At 42.1% G+C, this 20,326-nt stretch overlaps 1 protein-coding gene across 4 annotated transcripts in view; it reads left to right on the top strand.

Moving 5' to 3' along the window:
- Positions 1 to 20,326, top strand: part of DDR1 (discoidin domain receptor tyrosine kinase 1) — a 122,233-nt gene that overhangs the window by 77,641 nt on the left and 24,266 nt on the right. For all 4 annotated transcript variants that reach the window (XM_040323468.1, XM_040323464.1, XM_040323465.1 and 1 more), the window contains exons 4-11: positions 3,479 to 3,707; positions 4,662 to 4,809; positions 6,497 to 6,599; positions 9,674 to 9,860; positions 12,970 to 13,216; positions 17,804 to 17,959; positions 18,595 to 18,752; positions 19,877 to 20,087. In XM_040323468.1, the coding sequence (XP_040179402.1) occupies positions 3,479 to 3,707; positions 4,662 to 4,809; positions 6,497 to 6,599; positions 9,674 to 9,860; positions 12,970 to 13,216; positions 17,804 to 17,959; positions 18,595 to 18,752; positions 19,877 to 20,087 (1,439 nt within the window). The remainder of the gene's footprint in view (positions 1 to 3,478; positions 3,708 to 4,661; positions 4,810 to 6,496; positions 6,600 to 9,673; positions 9,861 to 12,969; positions 13,217 to 17,803; positions 17,960 to 18,594; positions 18,753 to 19,876; positions 20,088 to 20,326) is intronic.

The raw sequence follows: 20,326 nt of genomic DNA, 5'->3' as shown, positions 1-20,326 counted from the left end.
AGTTTACAAGTTAAAAACATTTTTTTTTGCTAGAAAATTAATTAGAACCCCCAAACATTATAAAAAAAAATTCTAAGCGACGTAGGGCGCGGGAGAGCGGCGCCGATAACGGTGATCTTGCGGTGAATCCGCCACAGAGACCACCATTATCGTTTACAGGACCGGCCACTAAAAAGATGGCCATCTCGCTTGTGGCAGCAGATGCTGCCGTTACCGAGATATCCATCTTTAAAGTGCCGATGTATATGTACATGAGTCACTAAGTGGTTAATGTGCTGACAAAGAAAATTTTAATGCAAGAGAAGCCATCTTGTCGTGACTTGCCTAAAGAATGCTTTTACTTTTCTTTAGAAGCCAATATTCTGATTTTCCCTTTCTGGGAAAATTTTAGTCAGAACAATTAAAACTGATTCTCTGCTGCGGTTTTTGCTTTGTGGGAAACCTCGTCATGCCCATTTTTGTCTTGAAATTCAGTGTGTTTTTTGATCAACGAGAGACTGGTAGGTTTGAGCAGTAGATACATAATGTATCCGAGTAACTACAACAAGAATTGTCAGTACTGCTTTTTTTTTATTTTTTTTTATTCTTTATTTTCAGCGACAAAATGTACAATACACCAGAAAAAATAAATAAACCTAAGTTCCCACTCCGACATGGCTTAACATACGTTAAATTACATCGGGTCAAACCTAGGAATAACAAGTAATCCAAGAAACCTAAAAGATTATTCCACAAAAGGAAAAATCTGTAAAAGAGATAGCAAATCAGTATGAAGTGAGAAAGGGATATGTGAAGTCAGTACTGCTTTTAAACCAATCCAAATTTGCCTTGCATTCTGCCTGGTAAGCCCCAAGGACATCTTATTAATAAATGGGACCCAATAGGGAATGTTCTGACAAGTGTGTTGACTGTAGCAAATAAGTCAGGTTTCAGCTCTCAATTTAAAACTTACAATGGAAGCTAGAATTTTTTTTTTCCACATTTTTATGAAATCAGTCAAATTATATGAAACAGTTAGCATTTTATGAACAAATTTTGTTCAAATCAACTTCACACACACTTTATTATCTGTATTTCCTAGTTTTCTGGTCTGATAACGATTCACTATACACAAATAGCAGTATTGTTTTACAGTATGTAGATGAAAAAGGAAGGCAAGCTCAACAGTCAAGCAGAGCAAAGTTCTTAACACCCATTGTCTACATCAGTGGTTATTAACCTAGAAGGTATAGAGGACCGCAACCGCAGCCTCTGACATAAACATTAGGAATACACAAAATGCTAAGTATAGCGAAGACTGTCATGCCTCGTACACACGACCGGTTTTCCTGTCGGGAAAACTGCCATGAGAGCTTTTGGCCGGGAAAACTGTCGGGGGGGAGGGGGAGGGGGAGAACCAGTTCTCTTTTTTTCCCATCGAGATTTCTGGCAGTCTTTTTCCCGGCAGTTTTCCTGTGTGAAAAACTTTGATGGAGCATATGCACGGCCGGAAATTCCCGATCAAAGCTCCATCGCAGTTTTCCTGTCCGGAAAACTTCTCGTGTGTAGGGGGAAAAACTTACCGAGCAGGTTCTCGGTTTTCCCCTCAGGATTCCCGGCGGACTTTTTACCGCCGGGAATCCCGTACGTGTGTACTAGGCATCAGAGACCGTGATGATTAGAGATTGTGATGATTAGAGATTGTGAACATATGGATGTACGGTATTTCATGAGGCTAGTAGAGATCCCTGTTATAATCCCATTACAAATACATTCTCACACTACTGGCTGCTGGGGTCCAAGAGCCACAAAACAAGTTCCAAAGGGCTGCATGTGGCTCCTGGGTGGCAAGTTGGGCACCAGAACCTTACACTCAGCCAGTTCAATGGGTGATTCTGATTTTTAAATTGAAACTGTACCTTATTCCTAAAGGATCACTAAAGGAATTTTTTTTTTTTAGCTAAATGGCTTCCTTTACCTTACTGCAGTACTGGTTTCATGTCCTTATTGTTAGTTTTTGCTTTGAGGTTGCTGTAATTCTGCTCTGATCTCCACACTTCCTGCTTGTCTGTTTCCTTATAACCATGGTACTGGGAGCTTTTCATGGTGGTCTAAGCTGTCATTACTGTGTGTCTAAAACTCCTCAGAACCAATCAGATTCATTTTAAAAACAAAACACTGCCCTGGATTTGTTTGTTTTTGTTCTGTGGGTCTCTTTACTTCACAGAAACATGAAACCAGTTTAAAACCAAAAGTGAAACTAGAGGCACATTATATGATTGAATTTAATCTATTTTTAATCATTTTTAAAAGGAATCGGTTAACTTTTATGTCTCTATACCCTGTAAACAGTAATTTCAGCAAAAAAAATGTTTTCCTTTAGTGACCCTTTAACTGTAAAAATGAAAAAGCCTCTTCTCTTGACTTAGCTCCATATTGTTACCAGTGCCCGACTTTCTCTGATGTGGCTAATCTTTCTAAATCATTCCCCAGTCCAGTGAGAGTACCCTTGCCAGGCAGTAAAGCACTACCTTTGAACAAGAGGGTGGCACTTATCAGAGCTTCACTAAGTTAAAGCGGAGGTTCACCCAAAAATCAACTTTCTGCCATTAGATCCAGCATACTGCTGACATCTGCAGTATGCTGTTTTTTTTTTTTTACTTATCGTGTTATCAGCCGTTGTTATCCGGCTCCGAGCTGGGATCTCTGCGGGGAATAGGCGTTCCTAAGCCAAGCGGAGTTGATTGACGGGCTGCTAAAGCGCGTCACGCCTTACGAAAATACCCTTATTGACACTCGGGTGTTTACGGCGCTATACGGCACCTGCCGTGTAGAGCTGACTGCGCAGGCGCCGTAAACACCCGAGTGTCACTTCGGGTATTTTCAGAAGGCGTGACGTGCTTTAGCAGCCCGTCAATCAACTCCGCTTGGCTTAGGAACGCCTATACCCGGAAGGAATCCCCGCTCGGAGCCGGATAACAACGGCTGATAAAACGATATGTACAAAAAAAAAAACAGCATACTGCAGATGTCAGCAGTATGCTGGATCTAATGGCAGAAAGTTGATTTTTGGGTGGACCCCCGCTTTAACTTCGGCCCCCCTTCCCCAGTAAAAAGGTAAAACTAAATCAGAAAGCACAGAATCGGCATATGGAAAATGCTCCATTGGGGACCAAATTGCAACAAGACACTTTTTTTTTTCAGTAAAATTAGAAAAGTTTAGAACCCTTGTCAGTCTAATATTACTGTGTCTTCATATCCCAGTGAAAATGTCTTCTCTCATATACTGTCTTATTACCAGAGGTTAGTAAGGTGAAATCTTCCCAAGGTGTTAATGGACAGCCAAGTCCGTCTAGAACTGAAATAAGGTGTTGGCCTTGTTTGGAAAGAACTTAATATTTAATGTGTTTAATCTGCTTTTTTTTTTTTTTCATATAATTTTTTTCTACCTGCGACTCAATTTTTTTTTTTTTTTCAATATGTCTTCTATGTGACACAGGATAGAAAGTAACGATGGTGATGGAGCATGGTGTCCAGCAGGACCTGTCTATCCAAATAATGAAGAGTATCTTCAGATAGATCTGAGGAAGCTATTTTTCCTGACCCTTGTTGGTACACAGGGCCGTGATGGCGGCGGGCTTGGCAAGGAATTTGTCCGACATTACCAACTGCGCTACAGTCGAGATGGTTACAAATGGGCCCAGTGGCAAGACCGCTGGGGAAATGAGGTAAGATTATAAATGATGGAGTATAAATATATTGGAAAATTGAATTGTCTCTGTTGACCAAGTAGACTTCCTTTTAATTCTTGCATTATGTTTATAAAAAAAAAAAAAGCAAGAGAGGAGCTGAAGAGCACCCATAGATAAAACAGACAAGTATTCTTTTAGGAACTCTCTGACAATTTCAGTACACTGTGTTTCTTATTTAGGAAATACTGATATTTTAGTTATGGGAGGGAATTGTGGCTTACCATCATTTTTAGCTACTCTAATGGTGAGGATTTTCTGCTGGAGATCTTGACTCCACCCCCAGTCATTAAATCATACTCCTCTTTTTGCAGCCATCTCTGAATAATCCTTCAGGGATTTCGATACTGTCTTGTAATCACTGTGGAGGTGGTAGTCAGGGCCGCTGATAGGGGGGGACCACCAGCCCTCCTGTAGGGGGCCCGGGCAAACAGGGGGGCCCAGACAGCAGAGGGAATCATTGTGATCGGATGGAGGGGCAATTACAGAATTACTTCCCCCGCACCGATCCCCTTCCTGTTCTGCCTGCTTCTGATCCCCCTCTGTGCCCCCTGACACTGTGCTGCTCCCCCATGGCACTGTTGGCTTACCTGTCATTTAAAAAAATTACAAATTGTAAAATAAAATACATTTTAACATTCTTTAAAAAATTATATAAAAAAAAAAAGTTTAAAGATTTTTAAAAACGATTTTAAAAAGGGCTAATTCACACAGGTTCTCTGTTATGTTTGTGTCCACTAATAATGATTTCAGTGTATTTGTTTGTGAAAATATTGTTTTGATATATTTGGGGGGGGCCCCGTCAGGTAGGCTGTACGGGGCCCCGTGATTTCTAACAGCAGCCCTGGTGGTGGTGAAGGGGGTAAAGACCTGTTTAGAGATTTCACCTCACAAGTCAGAGGGCTCACTGTGTGTGTTTTCTCTCCTCTGCAGGTCATAGTCGGTAATGAAAACACGGGTGATCTAGTTTTAAAGGACCTGGGGCCTCCACTAATAGCCCGCTATGTTCGTTTCTACCCCATGGCTGACCGAGTCATGAGTGTTTGCCTGAGAGTTGAACTCTATGGTTGCGTCTGGCAAGGTGAGTTTTTTTGTGAGGTACTACTTTTATGCCGCGAACGCATGATCGGAATTTCCGACAACAAACCTTCGATGTGAGCTTTTGGTCGGAATTTCCAACCGTGTATAGGCCCCATCGGACATTTTCTGACGGAATTTCCGACAGCAAAAACTTAAGAGCTGGGTCTCAAATTTTCAGACGGGAAAAGTTCTTGTCGGAAATTCCGATCGTCTGTATGCAATTTCAAAGCACAAAATCATTGAACTTCATTTTTCTCGGCTAGTTGTAGTGTTGTACGTCACCGCGTTCTTGACGTTCGGAATTTCCAACAACATTTGTTTGACCGTGTGTTGCATACACACGGTCAAACAAATGTTGTTGAAAATTCCGAACGTCAAGAACAAGTTTGAGCCAACATTCCGTCATAAAAAGAAATAAAATGCAAGATTTTCTTGTCGGAAATTCTGATAGTGTGTACACGGCATCAGCCATCTTGGTGACTTGGACCCTCAAATATGAAATAGGCTGGCATAAACTAACACGTAATTTGCTGTTCTATGCCAAAAATGTTTCTTTTTTTCATCTCTGAAAGTTTTTATTGATCAAAGTCATGGAATAGTTAGTAGTGATTATTGCCATTTAACTGGACTTATTTAGTAATGCTAAATGTGTTTTATCACTCTTCGAAGTGGGTTCTTTAGTTTAGTTTAGTTTAGTTTAATTTTACTTATGTGATCCTTTATATACATTCTTTCCCTCCAAACCAATATTGTAAGCCTTGCATACACCTGTTGGATCTTCTTCACCTATTGCTGTGCGTTATATCCTTCCTGGGAGAAATCCTCTCCTCATGCTTCCAAATGGGTATTAGGAGCTCCCAAAAAGGAAAATCATACACCGTGTGATACTGTAAAACCTTTATGCAAAAACATTTTTTTTTATAAAAAACTACTCGCAAACGGTGAGCCTGAAACCTGCGTGCCTCTTTAAATCCCAACCTAAATCCACCATGTGTGCCGTGCTCCACTGTTAAATACTTATTAGTGGTAAAATGCCTTCAAGACTTCAAAAGAAGTCCAGATGAATGTCACTGACTACTAGCTTTTCCTCTTTTTGTTTTGTTATTTGTGAGATCTGTGAATTATATGAATTTTGTCTTTAAAGTAGAGGTTCACCCGAAAAGTAAATTTTTAACCTTAGATTGATGCTCATTTTGTCAAGGGGAATCGGGTAGTTTTTTTAAAATAGAAGCAGTACTTACCGTTTTAGAGAGCGATCTTCTCCGCCGCTTCTGGGTATGGGCTGCGGGACTGGGCGTTCCTACTTGATTGACAGGCTTCCGACGGTCGCATACATCGCGTCACGATTTTCCGAAAGTAGCCGAACGTCGGTGCGCAGGCGCCGTATAGAGCAGCACCGACGTTCGGCTTCTTTCGGCTACTCGTGACGCGATGTATGCGACCGTCGGAAGCCTGTCAATCAAATAGGAACGCCCAGTCCCGCAGCCCATACCCGGAAGCGGCGGAGAAGATCGCTCTCTAAAATGGTAAGTACTGCTTCGATTTTAAAAAAACTACCCGATTCCCCTTGACAAAATGTGCATCAATCTAAGGTTAAAAAAAAAATTTCGGGTGAACTCCCGCTTTAAATTAATCCCAGTTCTGTTTATCGTTGTTTTCTCACTTAGAATTTCTTCTTCTCCTTCCAGATGGTCTTCGTTCCTATACCTCTCCACCTGGAAATGTCATGACACTTCCTTCGATGTCCGTAAATCTAAATGACTCAACATATGATGGATTCACTGTTGGCGGGTAAATGCTTGCACTATTGTGCCAAGATTGAATTATTTTTATTTTATTCTTAGCTCCTATTTTTATAAATTCTTGTGAGTCTCTGGTGTGCCAGTGAACAGTGAGTGTTAGCCAGTTCTGTGTTCTGTTTTATCATATAACAAACTGGCATTGCTCCAGTCTATCCTAATCTCTGTTACTTGAGTCATCCAGCAATCTTCTTGCTCCTCAAGTTCTTCTCCTCTGCAAGTCTCTTCACTGACTGCCAATAACACAGACCATATACAGTAGTTTACAATTCTTCAGTAGATGTATCTTACAAAGGATTTTCGCTAGGGCTGTTACTGACTAAAATTTTCGTGTTCGATTAATCAAATTTTTTTTTTAATTGATTAACCACTTCCATACCAGGCACTTATACACCTTCCTGCCCCAGCTTTCAGCACTGTCGCAATTTGAATGACAATTGCGCGGTCATGCTACACTGTACCCAAACAAATTATTTATCATTTTGTTTCCAAAAATAGAGCTTTCTTTTGGTGGTATTCGATCACCTCTGCGATTTTAATTTTTTGCGCAACAAATAAAAAAAGAGCGAATATTTTGAAAAAAAATATGTTTTTCTTTGTTTCTGTTAATTTATTTTATAAATAAGTACCTTTTCTTCTTCAATGACGGGCACTGATAAGGTGGCACTGACGGGCACTGATAAGGTGGCACTGATGGGCACCAATAAGGCGGCACTGATGAGCACCAATAAGGCGGCACTGATGAGCACCAATAAGGCGGCACTGATGATGGGCACTGATAAGGTGGCACTTATGAGCACCAATAAGGCGGCACTGATGGGCACTGATGGGCACTCATGGGCGGCACTGATGGGCACTCATGGGCGGCACTGATGGGCACTCATGGGCGGCACTGATGGGCATTCATAGGTGGCACTGATGGGCATTCATAGGTGACACTGATGGGCACTCTTAGCTTGCACTGATGGGTACTTATGGGTGGCACTGATAGGTGGCATGGATGGACACTGATAGGTGGGCACCGATGAGCACTGATAGGTGGCACTGATGGACACTGGTGGACACTGGTGGATGACACTGGTGGGTGACATTGCTGGGCATCACAAATTTGTGCCATGCTGGTGCCAGTCAGTGCCCATTTGTGGGCACTGATTGGCATATGTTATGCATACATTTGTACATGTGGATGGCCATGGGGATTTACCTGGCCATCCACATGTTGGGTGCTTCCCCGGTGGTCCTGGGCGGCATCCTGGTGGTCCAGTGTTTGCATCCGAGGGGGGGCTGCACTGATAAACAATCAGCGCAAACCCCCCCTGTCAGGGGAGCTGATGATCGGCTCTCCTCAACTCGCGTCTGTCAGATGCGAGTGAGGAAGAGCCGATCAACCGTTCTTCCTTTTTACATCGTGATCAACCGTGATTGGGCACGGCTGATCATGTGGTAAAGAGCCTCTGCCGGATAGACGTCCAGTCAGGATAACACAATCACTTCCCGGACGTCAATATGCCATTGACCAGGCGGTAAGTGGTTAATCGACTAATTTCGATTAATTATAACGCACATACAGATCCAACTACTTTTAGCTGATCTCCTTGCAGGCTGATTCCCAGTGCAGCTACCAACCACTGGAAAAATGGATCGCAGGATACAAAAAACACACAAAGGCAGCGCTCAATGAGAATAGCATTAAAACTTTTATAGTCTTCAAGTAGGTAACCAAATAAATATTGCACTGGAGATAAAATCGATGTAGCTACATAAACTGTAAAAATGGTGCGAGTAATACCAAACGGTACCAAAAGCAGTCATAAAAACATGTAGCTAAGTATGATGCTGGTATAAAAATGTGTACAACGATACCACTGCTGAATCCAGATGAGGAGGAGTTAACATCAGTCCGTCAGCATGTAGAAGGGAACTATCACAACTCCCAGTGGATGGTTGTAGAATCCCAGGGTGATAGAGGGAAGTTATGGAGGGAAGTGTAACAGCCCTTGCGTGTGGCAGATAGTAAGGTCCCGCCGGCATCCAGATATGAAGACACAGCAAAGGAGCCTTTCAGATGAGCGTGTCCATGACGTCACCAGAAGCCGTTGAAGAGGTGATTACCGATCAAAAGAATTTTGATCGATCAAAAAAATGAATCGAGGAATTAATAGTTAATTTCCACAGCCCTAATACAAGGAGACAGCGGGTTGCTGTGGCACCTTATCTTCCTTTGGGAAGGACTTTACTGCAAACAGCTATTGCCTCCTAATGCAGTTCAAGCCCATTACAGCACATGAATACGGCTGACCCAGTAGCAAGGATCCACCCAGGCTTTTACCTTTCAGTGACACCCACTCTACAAATGCTGACACTTCTGGTTTGAGGGGGATATCTATGGGAATGACTCTTTTGTGACCATCTGCATTATTTCCCAAGAGTGATCTAATTATCACACATTGACTATGAGCAGTTCAAGTCCCAATTCAGATTGGAGTTTTGATCCTCCCCTCTTCCCCCTGTGTCTTAGTGGTTGGTGTGCATGAAGGACGTGTATGATTGTGGTGTGCTGCTAGCAGCTTTCCGTACCAATGTGACAACGTTGTCTTTTTAATTGCTTGCAGTGGTGGTAGTATATTTTAATTTTTGCAACATTGTTTCAATAAAGCCTTTATTTAATTCCTGGTGTCTCTGTATAAGGTTATCTTATACTGTAGTCTTCTGTAGCAGTACATATGCTGAATACTGCATCTGGCCCCTAGTGATGTCAGTTGAGGTGCATTATATCACCTATACCAGTGGTCATCAACCCTGTCCTCAGGGTCCACTAACAGGCCAGGTTTTATGTATTACCTTTGGGAGATGCAGACTAGAATACTGCAATCGCTGAGCAGCAAATTATATCACCTGTGATGTATTTCAGTTATTTTGCAAACCTGGCCTGTTAGTGGGCCCAGAGGACAGGGTTGATTATCACTGACCTATACCACCAGTTGACCACCACTGATCCTAAATGCATGCATGAACAGGCAAGGCATTATCTTTTATCCTAATTCTGTTCTTTCTCCCATCCTATAGGCTGCACTATGGGGGTCTGGGACAGCTGACCGATGGTGTAATTGGTGCAGATGACTTTCTCCAGCACAAGGAACAAGGTGTCTGGCCTGGATATGACTATGTTGGCTGGAATAATGCAAGCTTTTCAACTGGGTATCTTGAAATGGAGTTTGAGTTTGATGCCTTGCGAGCTTTTACATACATGAGAGTAAGTGTGACCATTCCAGAATATTAGATATATATGTATCTAAGCATCAGCCATAAAATATATACAGTATCTTGAAATGTCATGCTCCTTGAAATTTTCCCACATTTTGTCATGTTACAACCAAAAACGTCAATGTATTTTATGTGATAGATCAACACAAAGTGGCACATAATTATGAAATGGAAGGAAAATTATAAATGGGTTTCAAAATGTTTCTAAATCTGTGAAAAGTGTTGCGTGCAGTTGTACTCCGCCCCCTTTACTCTGATAACCCTAACTAAAGTTTAGTGAAACCAATGACCTTCAGAAGTTGGCTAATTAGTAGATACCTGTGTGTAATTTTAATCTCAATATAAATACAGCTGTTCTGTGAAGCCCTTATAGGTTTGTTAGAGAACCTTAGTGAACAAACGGCATCATGAAAGCCAAGGAAAACATCAGACAAGTGAATACAAATACACACCGCACTTTTCACATATTTATTTGTAAAAAAAAATTAAAACCAATTATCATTTTCCTTTAACTTCACAACTATGTGCCACTCTGTGTTGGTCTATCACATAACATCCCAATAAAATACATTCATGTTTTTGGTAGTAACATGACAAAATGTAGAAAATTTTAAGGGGTATGAATACTTTTTTCAAGGCACTGTAGATGACAGGAAATTAAACTTTATCAGGGGCCTGTATTGTACTGTGGAAGCTGTGCCAAAAAAGTCAGTCTAGCCACTTGTATTGTCTGTAGACTCCCTGCTGTTTATATTTCCCCATCACTCACGTATGATGCCTTGTTGAGTCCACTCTGTGCTGTGTGGAGGTGGACAGCTTGGTAGAGGATTAGGGTTTGCATCCTCATGTCGGAGCTGGCTACCCTGATGGAGAAATATTCACGAAGCACCAGGATAGATGGAGAAGCACAAATTCACAGAAGAAATATAACAGAAAAGGGGAAATGTCAGCAGGTCCTTCAGTTAAGCTTATTCTCCAGCATGGGGAACAGTCAGCAGAACAGTAGAGGCATCATCAAATCTTATTGTGAGACTAGCATTCTGATTTAGTAGTGCCATAGATAATCTCATGCCGCGTACACACCATCACTTTATGTGATGAAAAAAAATGACGTTTTTAAAAACGTCACTTTAATTGACTGTGTGTGGGGGAAAACGCCGTTTTATGTCTTGTAAAAAACGACCAAAAAAAATTGAAGCATGCTTCAATTTTATGTGTTGTTTTTCAAAAGTGCACTTTTTACTTCACAGAAATTGACCGTGTGTAGCAAAAAACGTCGTTTTCTAAGACGTTTTTTCATCCGCGCATGCCCAGAAGCTACTTATGAAGCAAGCTTTAATGGTAAAACGTGGTGGAACGTAACCTCGCTTTGCAAGATCATTGTGAGAAAACGATGGTGTGTAGGCAACTTCGTCTTTCAAAATTGAAGTTTCAAAAACGTCATTTTTTACTTCACAGAAAGTGTCGTTTTTTTTCATCACATAAAGTGATGGTGTGTACGCGGCATCACACTACGGATAAACAGACATAAAGCTCAACACACAGCAGTAAGTGTGCTACTATTTTTAAGAAATGCTGATTGAACTGTCAACATTCAGACACCAATAGGTGGAGGACTTGCACATTTCTATAGAAAATTAAATATGGCTTACCAAGCAAGTTAGAATACAAAAGTTGGAATTAAAAATTCGACTTAGTTTGATATATACCCTACCAGCCCCCTTCCCACAACAATACAAACAATAGTTATCATACAATGCATAGTATTAAATGTGAATCCGAATATATAATCTACCTGTAACCTAGGGTTACAAGTGCACAATATACTTATCCTATTTTCTTGACTTGTGGTATAGGTCATGGGTGTCAATATACTCATACTTAAAGGAGAAGTACAGCCAAAGCTCATTTGGCTGTACTTCTCAATTGGGTCACAGATGTGCAGTTCGTTCTGCACTCCTGTGACCCATTTTCAGCAGACAGTGGGCTGAAGTCCGCTGTCGGCTGACATCACCAAGCCGGTTCAGGCTTGAGAGAGATCGCAACCATATGGTCGGGATCCGCCCACATGCCTGGACTGGCACCCGGACTGGCACCTGGCTGCTCCTGCCCCCTCCACAGTCCAGCTCTCCAGTGAGCGCAGGCGGACAGATCAGAGAGCTGCTGACTAACAGTCACCAGCTCTCTGCTCAAGGAGCTGTGAGAACTGAGCAATGGCTGTGGTTTGTGGTGTTCTCAGTGTTGGAGCTGACGGGGGACAGATGCAGCATCACAGCGATGCTGCATTCATGTAGGTAAGTATGATTCTAACAAAAAGAAATTACTTCCCATATTTTCTTTACTATATCTTCTATAGCTAATGACCTATAAAAGATCTACAAGACACAACTTTTTTTTTTTTTTCTTTAAAAACAAGCTGTGTACATACCTGAATTAGACTAGGTATCTGCCTCCTGCAGTCCTCTGTACAGCAGAGCTTAGATTTAAAGAGGGTGAAGCAGCTCAAGGAGCCAATCAGTCGTGCTGTAATACTGATAGTTGGACAGAGCAGAGTCTTTCTTCTGCATGTGAGGATAAGATCTGTAAAGCTTGCCAAAACCTCGGATTGCGAGTAACGGGGTTTACAAGCATTTCGCAATACGAGACATTTTTCTAAAAAAATCCTGACTCGATTTGCGATGATTCAAGCCTCTGGGGTGTGCAGTACCGCATGTGGCCATAGGTGCGGGGGCGCCGGTGATGCTCGGAGATACTCAGAGACACTTGGAGACACCTCTGGCCACATGCGGTACTGCATACGCTAGCAATGACCTATGAAGCCAAATTTGACAAGCTCATCAGAAACCGGCCCAAATGTGCTCTGTGTATGGCCAGCTGTTGTGTTACTGAATTACAGCAGGGAAAATGAAGTATGCTGCCCTACAGACAGGGCTGTGTGGTGTAACAGAACTGTGTAGATATCAGGATTGGATGGACAGAAATACAAGTCTGTTGGCAGGTAAAACTTTCCCCATACATGTATTTAATCTGTGTATGTAGCTGTTTACCTGGAGTCCAGCATTAATGTTTTTTTGTGCTCCCTCTTTGTTCCCTATCAGGTGCATTGTAATAACATGCGGTCACGAGACATTCAGATATTCCGCCGTGTGGACTGTTACTTCAAGCGCACCTTACATACTCCATGGGACCTCCATCCTGTCAGCCTTTCCCTAGCCGTGGATGTCCGGGACCCCAGTGCCCGTACTGTCACCATCCCACTGTCCAACAGAATGGCACGAATCCTCCGCTGTCACTATTACTTCTCCAGCCAATGGTTGCTTATCAGTGAAATCTCCTTCCTCTCTGGTCAGTATGTTTAAAAATCTCCCAATAAGTTAAATTTTTCTTTTTTTTTTCATTTGTTTGTAAATTACTTTTGATTCAGTTTTTTCATTTTACAAAGAAACAATTCATACATACCATAAACGTATACTCTATGCACAATGCCAAAGCATCTTCATGCTTGTATGTTCCATATTTCTAGTAGTAACACATCATCCCATCTATAAGAGTCTGTCCACCCAAAATGTATATTTCCTGGTAGAGACAAGTGAGCTGAATCACCCCCTGGTCTCATGGTAGAGGCTGCTATTGGTTACCTCCTTCTTAAAAGTATTAGTGTAGCACCCTGGGGTTTTGTCAGGGAGCTCCCCACAAATTTACTTGCCAGGAGTAGTTATCTTGGTCGATTGATGGAAATCTATTGATTTCTACCTAAGTTTAGCCTTGTTGCACTTTTCCCTTTTACCACTAGGTGGCCGGGTACTTGATGGTACTAGATCCGAGAAGGGCAACCCAAGGTCAGGTTATGGGTATATGGGGTATCTCAGCCAATGGGCAGAGGTTTTCCTGAATCCCTTGACCTGCTGAGAGAACCTATATATTCAAGTGGAGTCAGGTGATCTATGTTCTGTGCCATCTGGATGGCTGTCTGGGTGGACGTGTGTAGTACGCCCCAGGTTGCTAGGCGGGAGATTGGCCTATCCCGGGGGTATCTGGCTGCTAGGCTGTGTGAGGGCCTATCCAGAAGTAAAAGAGAGCAGTGCAAGGTTGGGATTGTGGTTTGCAGTCCAACCAGAAGTGACACTTCTGCCGGCCAGAGAACCTGCCAGTGGATAGAGGTAGAAGGGTAGCTGTCGCCACAAAGGGACCGACCACCTGTACCAGGGACCACAGTGAGTAACTGAAGCAAGTACTGGAAAGAGGGGACGCTTGCAGAACAGCCATGTGAGTAAAGTCAGGGACCTCGCTGGTTAGCAGGGGTGAAGCTTGAGAAGTATCTGGAGTGCCAACCTAGGGACCCAGCAGGGAAGCGTGGGTGACGCTTGAGGGGATACTACGCAAAGCTTTGGAGGAGCTCAAGGGATTCAGAGTCAGTGAATCAGCGGGTCTAGTGGGAGACCGGGAACTCAGTGTTGAAGAACCACAAGAGGCAGTTGTAGTGAAGCTGTAAGGATTGTTACCATAGGAGACAGCAAGTACAGATGTGGCTTCTTGCTGGGGCCTTTCCCTTTCCCTGCACTCCTCCTATTGAAGTCTCGGAATCTGTCAATTGAATTTGCAACTATCTAAGGGTGTCCTGGCTCTAACCCTCTTTTTCCTCCAAAAATATGAAAAGAAATAAAACCTGTTTTACATTAAAGAAGTGTCTGGTGCCCAATAACTTTGTCCACCTTGCACCCATTATGCCTCACAACCCACCACATACAGGAGGATGTCGGCTATCTTTGGCTTGAAAAGTTCTCATTAGACTGGACAAGGCCAGAGAGACCTTGCGACATTAGTTATCTGGCTGACATGGAAACCCACTAGTTTCAGGACCAAGCATGTAGAAAAAAAGTTGAAGTCAAATCAGAACTTCTTATCTGCATACTTGTTCCAGGTTGATGACTCAGTAAGAAAGTATGTAAAGTGTAGCTAATCCCTCATTATAAAACCTATACATTCAAAGGTCACTAAACGTAGAAACATCTGAGATTTTTTTTTTTCTAAATGATTCAATGTTAAAGTGTATTTCATCTTTTGCAGCCAAATTGGGATAACACACACTTTATATTTGTTACATATTTCCATTCAAATGGCATAAATAAAACAAAAACCTTTTTACTTCTCTTTTCCAAAAACTTCCAAAACTTTCCAAAAACTTCAAAAGCAGAAGTTTTCATCTGCTATGCAGAGTGGGCTGGGAAGTAAATGTTTACCATAATTAACCCTGTCTGTACTGTTCTCGCAGATCTCATTATTCTTAGTTATAAACTAGATTTGAACACTGACCTAACATAGGGTTCATTACAGTGCATCCAGAAAGTATTCACAGCGCTTCACTTTTTCCACATTATGTTTGTTATTATTTTATTCAAAATTCTACAAACAATATCCCATAATGACAACATGAAAAAGTTTGTTTGAAATCTTTGCAAATGTATTAAAAATAAAAAAATAAAAAATCACATGTACATAAGTATTCACAGCTTTTGCCATGACACTTAAAAACATTCTGTTTCCACTGATCATCCTTGAGATGCTTCTACAAATTGATTGGAGTCCACCTGTGGTAAATTCAGTTGATTGGACATGATTTGGAAATGCACACATCTGTCTATATAAGGTCTCACAATTAACAGTGAATGTCAGAGCACAAACCAATCCATGAAGTCCAAGGAATTGTCTGTAGAACTCTGAGACAGGATTGTATCGGGGCACAGATCTGGGGAAGGCTACAGAAAAAATGTCTGCAGCATTGAAGGTCCCAATGAGCACAGTGGCCTCCATCATCTGTAAATGTAAGGCCTCATACACACTATCAGTTTTCCTGCAGGTTTTTCTCTTCAGGTTTACCAAAACTATATAATATGAGGTCAAACCTTAAGAGTTTCAATTTGTATGCAATCAGGCAGGACCTTGCACTCCATGGTTTTGGTAAACCTGAAGAGAAAAACCTGCAGGAAAACTGATATTGTGTATGGGGCTTAAGAGGTTTGGAACCACCAGGATGTTTCCTAGAGCAGGCCGCCCAGCCAAACTAAGTGTTTGGAGAAGGGCCTTAGTCAGGAAGGTGACCAAGAACTGATGGTCACTCTGACAGAGCTCCAGCGATTCTCTGTGGAGAGAGGAGAACCTTCCAGAAGAACAACCATTTCTGCAGCACTCCACCAATCAGGCCTTTATGGTAGAGTGGTAAGACGGAAGCCACTTCTTAGTAAAAGGCACATGACAGCGCGTCTGGAGTTTCCCAAAAGGCACCCGAAGGACTCTCAGACCACGAGAGACAATATTCTCTGGTCTGATGAAACAAAGACTGAACTATTTGGCCTGAATGGCAAGGGTCATGTCTGGAGGAAATCGGGCACCGCTCATCACCTGGCCAATACCATCCCTACAGTGAAGCATGGCGGTGGCAGCATTATGCTGTGGGGATGTTTTTCAGCAGCAGAAACTGGGAGACTAGTCAGGATTGAGGGAAAGATGAATGCAGCAATGCACAGAGACATCGTTGATGAAAACCTGCTTCAGAGCGCTCTGGTCCTCAGACTGGGGCAAAGGTTCATCTTCCAACAGGACAACGACCCTAAGCACACAGCTAAGGTAACAAAGGAGTAGCTATGGAAAAACTCTGTAAATGTCCTTGAGTGGCCCAGTCAGAGTCCAGACTTGAACCTGATTAAACATCTCTGGAGGGATCTGAAAATGGCTGTGCACCGACGCTCCCCATCCCACCTGATGGAGCTTGAGAGGTCCTACAAAGAAGAATGTTGAGAAACTGCCCAAAAAATAGGTGTGCCAAGCTTGTAGCAGAATACTCAAAAAGACTTGAGGCTGTAATTGGTACCAAAGGCGCTTCACTAAAGTATTGAGCAAAGGCTGTGAATCAGGGCACGAGCGGAAGAAGTGATGTTAGTAAGGATACGAGTTCGGCACTCGTGGATTTTCGCCTGTTTTTGGCTTTTTAATGTGAGTTTTAGCTGTTTCTACCTAATAATCTTGTTTTAAAAAGTAATACACTACAAGAGTATTCTCTTCCATACATCCATACCTGGAGGATACAGGAAAGGACCCTGTAGAAACATTAGAATCTATACTACCATTACAGAGAGCAGAGCATTGGGAAAGTATACAGAGGACCCCCAGAGGCGACCCGACCACATTACATCACTTCTGAAAGATAACATTATATTCTGTATACCAAGCATATCTCAGGTGAGAGGCTAGAGAGCACAGAGGTGACATGGGAAGAAAGGGAAGACGTCAACCATTATTATGGACATTCACGAATATTCATTATAGACTGTAATATACTGTAATAAGGACTATTGAAGGAATTCTATGTTTGTTCCACGGATATTGATATTGTTTTAAGTTTATTTGTGGATTTATTTGTGTCCATCCTTGAGACACACGCTACTGTTATTTGTACTACAGGAATTTTTGTCCCTTACTATTATTGGATATTTTTAAGTTGGTACAATTGTTTGGTTGACAGCACAACATTATTCACCATTCAAAGACTGTGAATACTTATGTACATGGGATTTTTTTCCATTTTGTATTTTTTTTTAATTTGCAAAGATTACAAACTTTTTTCACGTTGTCATTAATAGTGTTGCCTGTAGAATTTTTAGGAAAATAATAAATGTAATGCATTTTGGAATAAGGCTCAATCAAAAGGAAGGGGTTGGCACATAAACCGATTATAAATTGTTTGATCTAAAGTAAATAACTGTTAAACCCCCCCAAAAAAACTCTTTGGACATGTCCCATCTTGTTTTGCAATTGTCACAGGTCTCAGGTTATAACGATCTGTAATACATTTTTGCGTTGGACTAAAGTTTTCATTTAATGGCTAAATTGTTCTGGATCTCACATGGACCAATCTCATGTATTTTTCATGTACAGATGTCCTGGACTCATCAGAACCAGAAGAACCAAGCCCTCTACCAGAACCAAGAGAGACCACTCCCCAACCAGCCGTAACAGGCTGGCCACAGGGCACCAGCCAAAGAACAAGACCAGCTATCACCACAATGGGCAGCTTCAATGAAAGTGTTCACGGTGAGGGTGTCAATGTTTTGTTCCTGTCACGTCTAATTATCTTTCCATGTTTTAAACTTTTTATGTCTTTTTGTAGAATTACAACCCTCTATTTGGTATACCAGTTGTTGTACCTCGATTTTCTACTAATATTTAGACCCCATGATTCTAATGCCGCGTACACATGATCGGATTTTCTGTCGGAAAAACCTTGGATGTTTTTTCCGACGGAATTTCGCTCAAGCTTGGCTTGCATACACACGGTCACACAAAAGTTCTCTGAACTTTCGACCGTCAAGGAAACACTCTGCCAGGAATCCCGGAGAGAAAATAGAGAGCCAGGTTCTCTATTTTCCCGTGGGGATTCCCGGCTGTTTTCCTGACGGGAAAACTGCTAGGGAGCATAGACAATGGCCGGGATTCCCGGCCAAATGCTCTCCTGGCAGTTTTCCTCCCGGGAAAACCGGTCGTGTGTACGAGGCTTCAAAGTAAAACAATGTGGCATTTAATATACTTTATTCAACACCAGCTATTGTCCATCATTAACGGATTGGATGTCAAAATTTCTAAGCTTCAGCAGAAGAATGAGAGCTAAAATCTGACCATTGCTTTAAGTAACACCTTCACTTTGCTTATCTTTCTTTTCTCCTAACTAGAAGCTGTCAGCGTTAACCGGATAAATCAACCAATTGCTATGGATGACAACAACAACACCTCCATTCTGATTGGCTGCCTGGTGGTCATAATCCTGCTTTTATTGGTTGTCATTATTCTTATCCTTTGGAGGCAGCGCTGGAGGAGATTGCTCGGAAAGGTAGGTGATTAGATGGATGACAGTGGGGTAGAAGAACACAGTATAAGTCTGGGGGACAAGGAAATAGACAACCTACAACCAAGTAGCAATCGTTTATACATCTATTAGAGCAAATGTGTTCATGACAAATGCTATTTCTATGGTTTGCCACCTGTGTCCCAACGGTAAGGTACTAGGTCGGACTCTGATCTGATAGCCAGAGCTCTGCTGTTAAGTGGACTTGCTGGCCTAGAATGCATTGGTGGATAAAGTGTGCAGCGTTAAGTAAGTTCTACCAATATAATGGAAAAAACAAAAAGGTGTAAATAATGTAGATAAGTATATCACGACGAGAGAGAGAGAGAGGGAGAGATTACCTGTTGGGTCACTGGCATGTTTTCATGGCAGCCTGGGCTTACAGGTAAGGTAGAGGCTCAGTGTCGTGCAAGGAGGACACCAAGAGCAGAACTGGAGCACTAAATTATTGTAATATATTTAAAAAAATGCAGACAAGAGTTTGACTGTAAATTTGTAAAACCATTGTGGACATCCATTTAAACCCTGGGACCCTCAAATGCAGCCCTGGCTCACTTTAACAGCAGCAAACGTTAAGCTCCTTCTGAAAATGCTAGTTGGATGTCTCTGGCTTCAATACTTTTTAACAGACTGACTCAGAACAAGAACACAGATCAGAAAAATCTGAGTACAGTCACAACTTGTGAAACCTGCTCCAGATCAGTGCTGAAGTCGGTGGATCGGCATGATAGCCCAGGAACTAAGCTTTTTACTGACCTTTTTAGATATAGAGATTGGCAATGGCCACCTGAGTACTTCCTCAGCAAGTCCCAAAGACTAGAGCCACCGAAGAGTAGCAAATATATCCATATTGCTATTTTTTTTATACCAGGCTGAACTGTATATTCATTCTTTTTTGAGCAATTCACACAGTAAAGTCTTTCGTATTGGGAGACTGGTGTTGAAGGTAATATTATCCTATTGATTTTAGAACAGATACTGCGGCTTTTTTCTAGCCAATGAGCTGTGCCCTTTTCATGCCATGTATTTGCACTCCTTTTATTCTGGTTGCCATTAAAAGTGAATTAGCTGCTACCCCGAAAAACTTTTTTCCTTCTATTTTCTACCAGGCTCAGCATCGTCCCTCCGACAGTGACCTCACTGCCCACCTTTCCCTCCCTTCTGACACGGTTGTCATCAACAACACACAGAACCTCTCACTGGCATCCCGCCACAGTAACCGATATGAGCGTATTCTGACTACAGAGGGCGAGTACCAGGAGCCAAGCCACAGCATCCTTGCCAAGATGCCCACTTTGTGCTCCAGTTCTGAGGGTGCAGGTAAAGAAGACCTATATGTATCCCGGGCAGTGTGTATGCATGTATGTGGAGGGCTTTGTGCATGTTTGTAGGGAGTATTGAAATTCATGTGCATGCAATATAGATATTGACAGATGATTTTACTAAATGCACGATTGTATTTATCTGTTCAGGTGAGGAGGAGATCATAACTGATGTTGTCCTAACCAAGTATTCCATGTTTTCATTCATGTTAGCCCTAATGTTCATGTGTTTATATA

The sequence above is a fragment of the Rana temporaria genome, chromosome 9, assembly GCF_905171775.1.
Source record: "Rana temporaria chromosome 9, aRanTem1.1, whole genome shotgun sequence".
Lineage (NCBI taxonomy): Eukaryota > Metazoa > Chordata > Amphibia > Anura > Ranidae > Rana > Rana temporaria.
This window is presented reverse-complemented; position numbering and strand designations above follow the sequence as displayed.